Here is a 12,926-nt window from a genome sequence, read left to right on the forward strand (position 1 = left end):
TATGATTTGCTTGTTGATAACTTTGTTTATTTTTGGCCTTGAAAATCAGCAAGTCAGATTTATTTATAAAATCATAGAATGGGCTGGGCTGGAAGGTTCCTCCAAAGGTCATCTACTCCAATCCCTGCTATAGTCAGCAGGGGTATCCTCAACTAGATCAGGTTGCTTAAAACCCTGTCAAGCCTCACCTTGTGTATCTCCAGGGATGGGACCCCAACCACCTCCCTGGGCAACCTGTTCCAGCATGCTACTACCCTCAGAGTAAAGAAGTTGTAGCAAACATCCAATCTAAATTTTGCTGTGTGCTAGTTTGAAGCCATTGCCCCTCTGCTGTCACTGCAGGCCCTTGCAAAGGGTCTCTCTCCATCCTTCATGTAAGCCCTTTTTAGGTACTGGGAGGCTGCTATTAAGTCACCCTGGAGCCTTCTCTTCTCCAGGCTGAACAACCCCAGCTCCCTCAGCCTGTCATTGTAGCAGAGGTTCTCCAACCCCCTGATCATTTTTGTAGCCCTCCCCTGGACCTGCTCCATCAGGTCCATATCCTTCCTATATTGAGGGCTCCCTGCCTTACAGAATCACAGAAACATCCAGGTTGGCAAAGACCCTCAGGATCACCAAGTCAAGTCCAACCTAGAACCTTACTCTACAAGATTCACCTTAAACCATATCCCTAAGCACCACATCCAAAGGACCCTTACCTCTATGCTCACACAGTCCTGCTCTGAGAACAAATCCTGGAGTGTTTTTTGAAGTGAATTTCCCCAAGAAGCAAATGTTTCTTTCTCAGGAAGCTGCTTCTCTTTTCTAGGCACAAACTTGCTGACCAAAAAACTCGCAAGTCCCTGGGGCGGGAGGAGTTTCGGCTTCTGCACTACGCTGGAGACGTCACCTACAGTGTGGCAGGTGAGTCACCAGCTCTGCTGACTCTCTCCTCTTTGCCCTTTACATGACAGCAGCTTCCTGTGCAGTAAAGAGCGAGCTGCTGGGCGTAGACTATGTCCACGCATCGCCTGATGAACGAGATGGATTTCCCATCTCCTGTAGAGCAACTGTGGCAGCCTGTGTGGTTTCTTTCTCTTCCAGGCTTTCTAGATAAAAACAATGACCTTCTCTTCCGGAACCTGAAGGAGGTGAGTGTGTGGAGAGAGGATGTTTCCAACACTGAGCAGAGCAAGCAGTCTGGTTGAAAATGGGGAGGCACCCGAGGGAAAAGATCCTTCTAGACTCCTGGAGAATGTGTGTCCATGGGGCTGCACTATGAAAAGGGAAACTGAGGTGCCCAAAGTTCATTTCCATATTAAAAAGCTAAAGAAAGAACCACAACCCCCTGCCAAAACAGCTTTGTCATGGTTCTTTGATAGTTCTCTGAAGAGTGCTCTGTGATTTATAGAATCATAGAATGGTTTAGGTTGGAAGTGACTTCAAAGATCATCCAGTTCCAACCCCCTGCCATAGGCAGGGACACCTCCCACTAGAACAGGTCCCTCAAGGGTTCATCTGACCTGGCCTTGGACACCTCCAGGGAGGGAGCATCCACAACCTCCCTGGGCAACTCATTCCAGTGTTTCACCACCCTCACTGTAAAGAACTTCTTCCTAACATCTAGTTTAAACCTCTCTCTCTGCAGACCATGTGCAACTCTGAGAACCCCATCATAAATCAGTGTTTTGACAGGACAGAGCTGACAGACAAAAAGAGACCTGAAACAGTAAGAACACCAGAGCTGGGTGGGAGTGGGACCATTTCCTCTTTGTAAAAGACAGGTCATGAGCCTCTCGCATTTAAAGCTGGCAGAGAGGTTTGTTCTGCAGTCACAAGCACCAGCTTGAAGCCTTTGCTTCTTACATGTTTTCCTTTCTTTCCTCCTAGGCAGCAACTCAGTTTAAAAACAGCCTGGCCAAGCTCATGGAAATCCTGATGTCCAAAGAACCCTCCTACATTCGCTGCATTAAACCCAACGATGCTAAACAGGCTGGTATGGCCCTGGGCACTCTTCCTCTCTTTTTCTGTTTCTATGCCATATGAAGCTGACCAGATCCCAGCCAGTGAGGCACAGCAAAGAGCCCAAATGAAGAAGTCCTGCAAGTTCTTTTCATTTTGGGTCTGTGCCTGTGATCCCTGTAGGGAGGTGGTGGCAGTACCAACAGCCAGGCATCAGAATGGAAGCCCTCATCTTGGGTGGAGTAGGGTAATCCTTAATTACCCTATCTAACTTCCTTTTAATGACCTTTATTCTCCCCTATTTCTTCCTCCTGTACACAGAGAACATCCTAAAGGGAACTTCTCTTTTTGGAACTAAATAAAAATATTTAGTGAAGGGTGAGGGAGAGACAGGAGACAAAGTGAGTTGTGTGGGACTTCCACTGTCAGAATGGGTTAGAGCTTAAAGCTAACTGTGTTTGAGATGTAGCCAAGAGCTGCAGGGAGGGACAGCGACACACTAAGCATGTTCTCTCTTCTGGTGCTCTCTCAAGATCGGTTTGATGAAGTCATCATCCGGCATCAGGTCAAATACCTGGGGCTGATGGAGAACCTCCGAGTGCGCAGAGCTGGGTTTGCCTATCGAAGGAAATATGAAGTCTTCCTGCAGAGGTAGGACGGCCTTGAACTTCCCTCTCTGCTGCTCCCTCCCCATGGTCTTGGTCCCAGAGCTGCTGAGGCTGGGGAGCAGTTCTGAACAGTAGAGGCAGCCTTTACAGCTGAAACACTTAATTTCTTGGGGGAGTGAGAAGCGTGGCCCTGTATGTCTGACTGCTCTCCCTGAGCTGTTCTCTGCTGTCCCTTGACAGGTACAAGTCTCTGTGTCCAGAAACGTGGCCCACGTGGGACGGTCGGCCCTACGACGGGGTGGCTGTGCTGGTCAAGCACCTCGGCTACAAACAGGAGGAATACAAAATGGGACGGTGAGGCCTTCTCTTTGTTTCTGTTAGCGACTATCAATCATTGTACATCCATGTCACTGCTTTTAAATAATCCTCCCCTGGCTGCTGGGCAAGGAAAAGATTAGAGAGCCCCAGGGGGGATGCTGAGGGCAGGAAGCAAACTTCTGCAGCACGTTACACGTAATTCTGCGTTTCTATTTCTAGAACAAAGATTTTTATCCGCTTTCCCAAGACCTTGTTTGCAACGGAAGATGCCCTGGAAGTGAGGAAGCAGAGTCTGGGTGAGTCACCCAGACTGCAGGAGCTTCATGGACATTCAGCTGCCTGTTTTCCAATCATTTATTTTGTTTTTGTTTTTTTTTTTTGCTGTTTGCTCAGGAAGGGATTTTGGTTGCGGCTGAGCCTATTTCTACCAAAATCTGCTAGGTCACAATCTCAAATTGCTGCTTTTCTTGCCATTTCAGCAACAAAAATGCAGGCCACGTGGAGAGGCTTCTACCGTCGGAAGAAGTTTCTGCACATGAAACACTCAGGTATGAGTGAGGGAACTGCAGGGTGTGATTTCAAGCAGCCTTCCTCTCAGAGATGACTTTGATGTGCAAGCAGAAATACTGCCAAAGCTTTGGTGGAAGTAGAGTGGAAGATGTTGGTGTAGCTCCCCCTCCTCTCACCTTTAGTATCTGAGGCTCTGAGGAAGAGCAGCAGACTTAGCTCCTTTTCTCTTAGCAGCCCCTGTGCAGCAGTTCCCATCTGCTAGTCCTTTTCATTGACCTTTCTCCACTCTATCATATTGCTAAGAACTTAAATTAGATACATCCCCCATATGGCCTGCTGAAGGCTGTGTATTTCCAGAGCAGCCTTTCTTGAGCTCTCTGTGCTGCCAGTTCTGTAGGAGTCAGTAGTGGTGTGGAGGAGCTTGCTGAGTGCTGCATCTCTGTGTTCTGTCCAGCAATAGCCATCCAGTCCTGGTGGCGGGGGACCCTCGGACGACGGAAAGCAGCCAAGAAGAAGTGGGCAGTAGAGACCATCAGAAGGTATGTAAAGAACAACCCAACCATCAGCTGGGGACTTAATTCTCGTCTCTGAGGTGAGAAGAACCTTCATTACTAGAGTATCAGGGCTGTTAATAAATTGTAACTGTTAAGCCCAAAAAATGGTTGGACTGGAAGAGATCTTGGAAGGGACCTTAGGAAGGTTGGAGGAGATGACCTCTGCCATGGGCTGGGACACCTCTCAGCTAGACTCAGCTGCTCAAGGCCTCATCTAGACTGGCCTTGAACACCCCCAGGGAGGAGGCATCCACAACCTCCCTGGGCAGCCTATTCGAGAGTCTCACCACCCTTGTACTGAAGAACTTCTTCCTGAGATCCAGTCTAACCCTGCTCTCCTTCAGCTTCAACCATGCCCTTGTCCTATTGCTAGAGACCTTTATGAAAAGTCCCTCTGCAGCCTCCCTGGGGGATCCCCCTTCAGGTAGTGAAGAAAGACCTAAGGTCCCCAGATACCAGTGTAAGATCTGTAAATGTCACTCTGGTCACTCTTCTAATTTTCTAATTAACTTTTCTCTCCCCCAGGTTCATCAAAGGTTTTATGTGGCGGGACAGGCCTCGCTGCCCAGAGAACGAGTATTTCCTGGATCACATCCGCTTCTCCTTCCTCATGAACCTCAAGAGGAACTTACCAAAAAATGTCTTGGACAAGTCATGGCCAACTCCTCCTCCCTCACTCCGTCAGGTAGGCACACAAGGGCACTGGGGCAGGTGGATGACATGCAGGGTGGATGAGGCTAAGGGCAGGACTAAAGACCACGAGGCCACCAAAGGCCTGAGGGAAGCCTTCTGCTGTTAGGGAAGAATGAAGTAGGTTGTGGTTTAAGTTCCATGCTGCACTGGCATCAGTACTGGTAGAATTAATCCAAACATCAAACAGGTGTAATTAGCACATCTGTAAAATTATGACTGCTGCAGCATGGAAAGCTCTTCAGAGGAGCTGCTGCTATTCTGAAACATCCTCTCCTTTTTCTCTGAACAATTTAATTTCCCTCTGGCTGGTCAAACTAGCTGCAGTGACAGTGTGGGTGCCTGTGAAGAACATTCTGACCTTCTCTAGCCTTTAGTATTCTGTATCTGGCAGCAGTGGGTTTCTCTCTGAGCAAAACTGCAGCAAGTCCCAGTTCTCTTATCCCAGGGGCCTTGTTTGCTTGGATTGCAGGTACAGCTGCAAGCAAGGAAGGGCACAGGAGGGTGGAGTGCTGCTGGTTTTCATTCTCCCTTCTAAAGCAATTGGAAAATGTTATGGGGCAAACTCTTAGGGCAGAATTAAAACTTCCCTTTATTTAATTTTGAAAGCAACTCTCATTAATGAAACACTTGGGTGCAGCACTTTGCCTTCACTGTGAACTGGTTTGGCATTTTGGGTCATTTTCTCTTCTTCTGCCACTTCCTCTTCAGACGTCTGAGCTCCTGCGACAGCTCTGCATGCAGAACATGGTCTGGACCTACTGCAAGAGAATTAGCCCCGAGTGGAAACAGCAGGTAGGAGGCATCTGGACAGGATTTTAGCAACCACTGCTGGTCCTAGGAAAGGGAGGGGAGGGTCTCAGAGTTATTGTAAGAAATGAGAGAAAGTAGGAACAGGAGTACTGCTTTTGTCACTGGTTAGTTAAGAACACTGCTTTATTGTTTTAGGTTAGAGACAAAACCCTATGATACTGCAAGCAACCCCTACTATCTGTATTTCAGTGCATACTCTTTAAACAGCCTTGTGTAGCCATAGCCTGGTGCAGTTTCTGCACTGCAAGGCCTTGCTATTCCTTCTGTGAGAAAGATGTCAGAAGCTGCATTATTCTGGTAGAGTAAGAACTCTGCAGCCATTTTCCAGAGGTGTTAGCAGTCACAGCTGCTGCTCTTAGCTAAAAGGAATGAAAATGATACTGAGATTTGGTTCATCTTAGTCATGGAAAGGTAGGGGTTTTGTATTAGAAAAGGCTTAAAGAGACAGAATAGGAAATGTAAGCATGGAACAAGTGAGCACAGTGACAGCTGCCACTAAGCTTGTAGTCACAGCTGATGATGCTCTCTGAAGGCCTGCAGAGTATTAAGCACATGCAGTGAAATGCTGTAGCTGAGGTAGTGGCTGAGCCTGTGATTAGGGACACAGGAGTAATCCCACCCATGGCTGAGACTCAGCAGAACACTTTCCCCAGCAAACCAGACTCACCCCATCTGTCCACATTTGAGCCTGTGAATCACCTCGGGTACCTGACACCAGGTAACAGCACCCGGAACTTGCTTTTAACCTAAATAAAGCACAGACTCTGTCCCGTTTCCTCCATTCACTGCTTTTGTTCTCCAGGAGCACAAGAGCACAGGTCACAGTTACAGTACAGGGTGACTGTACCCTGGAATGCTGCCACTGTCAAAGGGACCAAAGGTTGATGGTGACTAATTGTCTCAACAGGAACTCCCAGGGCAGCACAGCAGCTGAATTGAGTTCTGCTGCCAGAGGATAAGGCAGAGAAGGTGGAGGAGATCAGAGCTGCAGTCTGTCAGTGCTATTAAGGACATGACTTGATCAGTGCTTCAGCCACTGACCACATGAAAGGCTTCAGAGCAGGAGAAATAATCTGAAATAGAACCAAAATCATATGGAGTAGAGCAGGAGAACCCAACTCTCTTCCTCCTCAGGAACTGCTGCAGCCTTTTTAACCATGACTAGATGCCATGTCCAGATTAAAAGGGAAATATGATGCATACCTCTGCACTTAAAAGGGGAGACAAAACGGAACTTCTTTTCCTCCCTAGAAGAAAGGGTAGCTGTTGAAAATGGAAGGCAGGGGGAAGTATTTAGGGTAATTCTGTGACTAGTATGATTCAGGAGACCAGCACTCGCTGACTGCTTAAAAAAACCAAAAGGGGACATCTAAGACAAATCTCTCCTTTTAGTAAGGAGAAATTTTATACTGAACAAGCAAACCTCTTTTGTCCTTGCAGCTGGAACAAAAAGTAATTGCCAGTGAGATTTTTAAGGGTAAAAAAGACAATTACCCTCAGAGTGTTCCTCGACTCTTCATCAGCACTCGACTTGGTGAGTAGCTGCTGCAAAGATTAATGGGAGAGGAGGGATTAATCTACTTCTTTCCTGCTAGAAATGTCTTTTTGACCCTCACCTCTTTGGTTTTAATGTAGGTAATGAAGAGATAAATGCTAAAATCCTTCAGGCTTTAGAAAATGAAGCAATTAAGGTGAGATATGTGGCCTAACACTTTTGTCAAGCTTCTAGAGTTAATTCAGCAGAATAGAAGAGATTTCTGAAGGCAAGGCAGCAAGAATGTTACATGGTAGTAAGGCTGTAATGCCTCAGAAGATAGCCTGGGAAGGGCTGAGGGCTCAGAAACAGCATTTGGAGATTCGGACAAGTTTATGTCGGTTCAGAACTGAAAAAGGTTGAAGCTGGCATGCCTGCAGAGGAAAGGAGAAACCTACCTCAGCTGGGGGGTTGACAAGGCCCCAGCCAAGAGCTATAGTCATCAGGCTCTTGTTCAGAACCCCTCTAGGCTGTGGCAGAACTAGGAGTAGGACTCAGAGTTGCCTCCATTTTTAGCTTACCAACCACTGGTCAGTGTCCTCCAGGTGAGGGGAGGTAGCTGACAGCTGACCAGGTCGCCCTCTCAGCCCTGCTGACCCTTGTTTCAGTATGCAGTTCCTGTGGTCAAGTACGACCGGAAAGGATACAAAGCAAGGTCCCGGCAGCTGCTCCTCACCCAGAATGCAGCCGTCATCGTCGAGGACTCCAAAATCAAGCAGCGCATTGACTACGCCAACCTGACAGGTGAGAGAGGATGTGAATGACCTCAGTCAAGTGAGCCAAGCCCCAGTCCTCACCTTGGCTACAATGAAATAATAATAACTTGCCTTGCCCTGGACAAAATCGGGTACCATATACAAGCAGCTGAAGTCTCTAACCTTTCTTAGGAGCTTTTCCAAATATAACTCAACAAAATGTCACCAAAATGACTCACTTCATCTCAAGTCCCCTTCAAAGTAGTTTCCCACTTGCACACCTGTGACAGAGAAGCTGCTTAGGACACTAGGATAGCTTTCAGCTCTCTAAGTATCTGCCACAAACTTTGTACTATTAGAAACTGCTGAGTCTGGTGCATTATAGTCATAGTTTGGCTTTGTCTGAAGCCCCTCACTCCACAGCCTCAGATCCAGCTCTGCTAGAAGTAGTTTTAGTGCTAATCAGTTAAGTGTCAGCCTGATCCCTCTTTCTTCTGCATTTGTCATTGTCACTGTGTTTGAAGTGGTTTCCGGGGCAGCACTGCTTTGGGTTTCTGCAACTCCCCTCCCGTAAGAGTGGTGTAGATCATCTCTGCTAGGGCTCGGCCAGCTCAACTAAATTCGGTTTGTACCTAGTGTCAGGATACTGAAGTCCAGCAATCCATGAAGTAATAGACACTCTTGAGACACAGCAGTGCTCCTGAACTGATCCTTGCCCACCTATCCAGGGAGAGGAGTTGTTCATCTTGCAAAAACCTGAGCTGCTCCTGACAGAGGCAAAGCCTCTCACTGAGGGTATGGACAGAGGGCACTGTGGGCTGCAGGAGTTGGAATGCTGAATCCAGAGCTGCAGCAGCTCAGGACTGGTTCTGTGAGGACCAACACACCAGCCACAGGGTATGGGTTCCACTGTTGGGTTTCTGGGCTCTGAGAGGTTCTGAAAGGCAGGCAAGACTCCTGCAGTGTTGTGCTGGGTGTCAATGGTTGTTGTCCATTGCAGGCATCTCCGTCAGCAGCCTGAGTGATAACCTCTTCGTGCTGCACGTGCACTGCGAGGACAACAAACAGAAGGTAAAAGAGGCTCAGCCACCATTTCTCTACCCATCTCTAAAAAGTGTTAAAGGTGCAAAGTACAGAAGACCCTGCTTAGGGAAGGGCACACAAGGACTTGTATTTCACTGTGCCAGCTCTAAGAGCATTTCACTTGTGCTTACAGCTGGGCCTCACCAGTGACTCACTCACTGGCAGGACTGATGCTGTCTCTTGTCCCCATTACTGGCCCCCTGTGACTTAACTGCCATAGGTGCAGTGTGACCTACAACAGAGGCCACAGGCATCTCCAGCAAGGCCTGGTCTGCTTAGAGAAGTGCTTTTCCCTGCTAACCTATGGAGATAGTTGTTATTTACAGCAGCATCACTTTGGCAGACTGACAGCACTGCTTCTCTCTCCTCCCAGGGAGATGTTGTGCTCCAAAGTGACCATGTGATAGAGACACTAACGAAAACAGCAATGCAGGCAGACAAAGTCAACAACGTCAACATCAACCAGGGCAGGTGAGTGAAGCCAAGCCCCTCTGGGGAGCTGCCTGTGTTTCTTGCAGTTCTGAAGAGAGCTCTGGGTACAAAATCATTCAAATGCAGCTACCTAATCCATCTGAGCCGAGGCTCCACTGCAGCTCAGCATCCACACAAAGCAGCCACTTACACAAGACAAGGGTAAAACTAAGCTAAGGGAGAAGTCACAACTCATCAAATCTGTTCTTGCCTCTTTCTCCTTGCAGCATAAAATTCACAGTGGGGCAAGGCAAAGAAGGCATCATTGACTTCATATCAGGGTCAGAACTGCTCATAGCCAAAGCCAAGAACGGCCATCTAACAGTGGTGAGTAGGGGCTGCAGGTGGGAAGGAATCAGAGTTGCCTCAGTGGATCCAATCCCAGGTTTGGCATTAAACCTTATCTGCAGCAGATGGACACACTGTCCACTGCCTTTCTTGCCACTCTTTCAGCCTTTTCCCCTCCTCCTGCAGTTTCCAGGGACTGCCAGGCTTACTCAGACTCAAGTGATTCTCCTGCCAGTCTCTCTTCCTCCCCAGAACTCAGGCTTTACTGCCATACTGTTACAAATCAAATTTAAAAAGACATATTTAAAAACACAGGAAGAGAAAGAAATTCTCTTCCCTTCTCAGACCGGTTGTAATTTCCTTGTGAGCAGGATAGAGTCATGGAGCTGATTTTATGCCTTGTCAAAGTTGTTAAGAACTAAACCCAGAACACAATCAGACTGCTCTGGCACCCCTTCTGCCATGCGAGCCAACAGTGAGCTCCCCAACCCTGCTGCACCCTGACCAGCCTCAGCACAGCAACCAATCATTTCCATCCTGCTCTCCAAACAGTCCATCCTACAAAACCCACCAGAACAGCACTGCCTCAGGATTTCTTTCTCCTGTCCATGTGCACAAGCAGGCTCAAATGGGGATCAAGCTGCTCTGTTTGCCATCAGTAACAGCAAACCAACTCCTCAAGACTGTGAAGAGCCCCACAGCTTTTTTCTACCCTGTGCCTTTTCAAAACATCCCTAGGAAATGTTTTTTCCAGTTTTGCCCCCTGCTCCCTGTCAAATGACAGCATCACACAATGGAAAGGGTTGGAAGAGACTATGGAGATGAAAGTCATTTGGAGACCTGGGCAGTTGGTCTCTACAACCAGGGGCCCTGGGTGTAGCACTGTGACCCCTCCAACTTACCCAGCTGCAGCTTACCTGCTGAGGTTTCAGCAGAACGATCTCCACGCACTGTGTGGTCTAACAGTTGTACAAGCCAATCTTTGAGGTGCTTTAAAGATGTTCAGGAGCCGATACTGTTGTGGCAGTTTTGTTTCCAACACTGCTTAGCTTGTCATCCTTCTCCTGCAGGTTGCTCCTCGTTTGAATTCTCGATGATAAAACGTGCCACAACAAGACCTTCTCCATCATCTGACTGTACCCTCTAAACTGGCTGGAGATCCTTCCCAGCGCCAACTCCCCCTCCTTCCTCGCTTTGCTCATTTTGTTTATTGTTACCAAAGACCTGCACTTTCAGACAACACACAGAAATACATTTTGCTTTCTTACCTTAATACGAAAGCTCCAAAAGAAAAGGCCTTCTCTTCCTTCCCTTAGTGGCAAAATGCATGGCTCCAACATCTGTGGAACCGTGGCTCATGAAACACTCAGCTGGGCTTTGAGGGAGAGGTAGCTCTTACTCTGTTAAGTTTTAAAAGCCTGATGAAAACAACCAAAACTTGTGCTTGTCATCATCCAAAAGCACAGTCAGAAACCATGCAACTCTGCTGCGCTGTCAGCCAACCCAACGGTGAAATGCCAAACTTTATACATTCAGAGAGAATACTCTATGAAGAATTTTGCTCCAAGACATTTTGATGCTTTGTGTTAGGATATTTTAAAGCCATATTGTGTAAATGAGTAAAACCCTGTAAATACTTTATAGCCGAGTATGAGAGATGCACTACAAGAAACAGAGTTGGTGTGGAAACTTTTTATGTTTTAGATTTGCAGTTTTTGTTGTTTTAATATTATTAAGGTTATTAACCTGAGAGAACTACCATGTAACCTCTTCAGTGACCTGGGTTCAGAGACTTAGCTTTTTTTGAAGACACTTGTCCCATTTCTCGCTCTATAGTGATATTTTTATACTGTAGCAACTTTTTTCATATCCACACATCCAGACAAAACAAGTTAATACAAACTGCAGAGGTTACCACTGCTTGATGCTGCTCTAGGCTGGAAATTAAATTTGTAGTCCTCAGCCACAGGACATGCACATGAGCTTTCCCTCCCACCTTGCTCCTGTCTGGGAGACACCAGCGCCCCTTCCCCACACAGCTCACCAGGCTCAGAGCAGCACCTTCAGAACAAGTGCATTTCTCCTTGTTTTTAGCCGTAACTGGAAGTTTGAGTTCCCACAGTGAAGCTCCACAGTGTTTTATCTAAATGCCTCTCAGTACTGCCTTAAAGAGGAAGAGAGGGCCAGTGCAGCACCACCACCATCACTGACCAACTGCTGGCAGCTCCTTTGCATGGAAGCATCTTCCTAAGCAAGCTGTGTCATTCCTGTTCTAACCCACAGCTGGGACGGACACCTCTTCTGAAAGCTAACTGGTCTGTGTCAGAGGTGCACAGTAAGCACCTTCACTGAACAACCCAAACAGCTACAGGGTGGACAGCTCTGTGTCAAACACCTGCTGGCTGCAGTTGCAGCTCCAGCTTCCATTTCCACTTTCTAGACCTCAAAGGATGCATTTTGCACTCCACTTGCCTTACGAGTCCTTCGTGTTCCACCTCTATTCTGAAGCAGTAGCAACACCAGTTGCAGCAAGCCCCAAACAAAACATACCCAACCTCATTGCCACTCACAGGACCAGCTCGGTCTCCTACCTGTTGATTTCTGCCATGATGCCTGGAATGCTGTATACACTGTAATGCAGCTACAGCCTGCCACTGCCCATGCTGCAGTGTAGATGCTATACAATGCTGTGTGTGCTCCTCTATAACCTCCTCAAGACTATGCTCAATAAATTTTTACAAAACATCCACCCTTGTCTCTTATACAAACTTTCATCACCTTGCTAAATTCAGAAAGGGAGGGGATGAATTTTTTTTTTCCTCCTCCCATCTCAACAGCCCTGCTCAACCTCATAGAATTACAGGACTGGTGATGTTGGAAGACAGCTTTGAGATCATATAGTCCTAACCGCTTCCCTAGAGCTCACAATCCCACCACCAGTGCTAAGCTACTTGCACTAAATCACAGCTCTCAGTACCACATTCATACATTTCTAAATACGTCCAGGGGCAGTGACTTCACCACCTCCCTGAGGCAGCCTGATCCAGGGCTTAAAGCCTTCTGGGAAGTAGTTTTTCCTAAATACACAAGCTGAACCTTCCTGGGCACAACCTGAGGCCATTTCCTCCTATCCTGCCACTTATTACATATGAGATCAGATCAACTCCCACCTTGCTCCAACCTCCTTTGAAGCAGCTGTAGAGGGTGACGAGGCCTCCCCTCAGCTTCCTCTTCTGAAGGCTAAACAACCCCATCACTGGATGAAGAGAGCTGTAAGGGCAACTGAGAGAGGAATGCACCAACCAGATGAGGTTTTGTGCACCTGGCCAGAGAAAGACAGAATCAATGGTGCGAAAGACCTCCTGACTCTTCACTGCAAGGGAGGCTGCTCTCAGCTATGCTACTTACAAGACCAGGATCT

The 12,926-nt window shown here is 47.5% G+C and overlaps 1 protein-coding gene across 5 annotated transcripts in view; it reads left to right on the forward strand.

Annotated features, from left to right (window-relative positions):
* Positions 1-12,252, forward strand: part of MYO1C (myosin IC) — a 60,281-nt gene extending 48,029 nt beyond the window's left edge. For 3 of the 5 annotated variants that reach the window (XM_064166714.1, XM_064166712.1, XM_064166713.1), the window contains 18 exons: positions 809-903; positions 1,084-1,130; positions 1,628-1,708; positions 1,870-1,975; positions 2,475-2,592; positions 2,790-2,903; positions 3,087-3,163; positions 3,347-3,415; positions 3,832-3,916; positions 4,457-4,616; positions 5,333-5,416; positions 6,875-6,968; positions 7,070-7,125; positions 7,577-7,712; positions 8,664-8,734; positions 9,120-9,217; positions 9,445-9,544; positions 10,576-12,252. In XM_064166714.1, the coding sequence (XP_064022784.1) occupies positions 809-903; positions 1,084-1,130; positions 1,628-1,708; positions 1,870-1,975; positions 2,475-2,592; positions 2,790-2,903; positions 3,087-3,163; positions 3,347-3,415; positions 3,832-3,916; positions 4,457-4,616; positions 5,333-5,416; positions 6,875-6,968; positions 7,070-7,125; positions 7,577-7,712; positions 8,664-8,734; positions 9,120-9,217; positions 9,445-9,544; positions 10,576-10,602 (1,618 nt within the window). In that variant the 3' untranslated portion in view covers positions 10,603-12,252. Of the gene's footprint in view, positions 1-808; positions 904-1,083; positions 1,131-1,627; positions 1,709-1,869; positions 1,976-2,474; positions 2,593-2,789; positions 2,904-3,086; positions 3,164-3,346; positions 3,416-3,831; positions 3,917-4,456; positions 4,617-5,332; positions 5,417-5,569; positions 5,980-6,341; positions 6,823-6,874; positions 6,969-7,069; positions 7,126-7,576; positions 7,713-8,663; positions 8,735-9,119; positions 9,218-9,444; positions 9,545-10,575 lie in introns of those variants that run through there. The other 2 variants (XM_064166715.1, XM_064166716.1) reach the window with 2 other exon arrangements.
* The last annotated feature ends 674 nt before the right edge of the window (positions 12,253-12,926 follow it).

Source organism: Pogoniulus pusillus, chromosome 27, assembly GCF_015220805.1.
Source record: "Pogoniulus pusillus isolate bPogPus1 chromosome 27, bPogPus1.pri, whole genome shotgun sequence".
NCBI lineage: Eukaryota > Metazoa > Chordata > Aves > Piciformes > Lybiidae > Pogoniulus > Pogoniulus pusillus.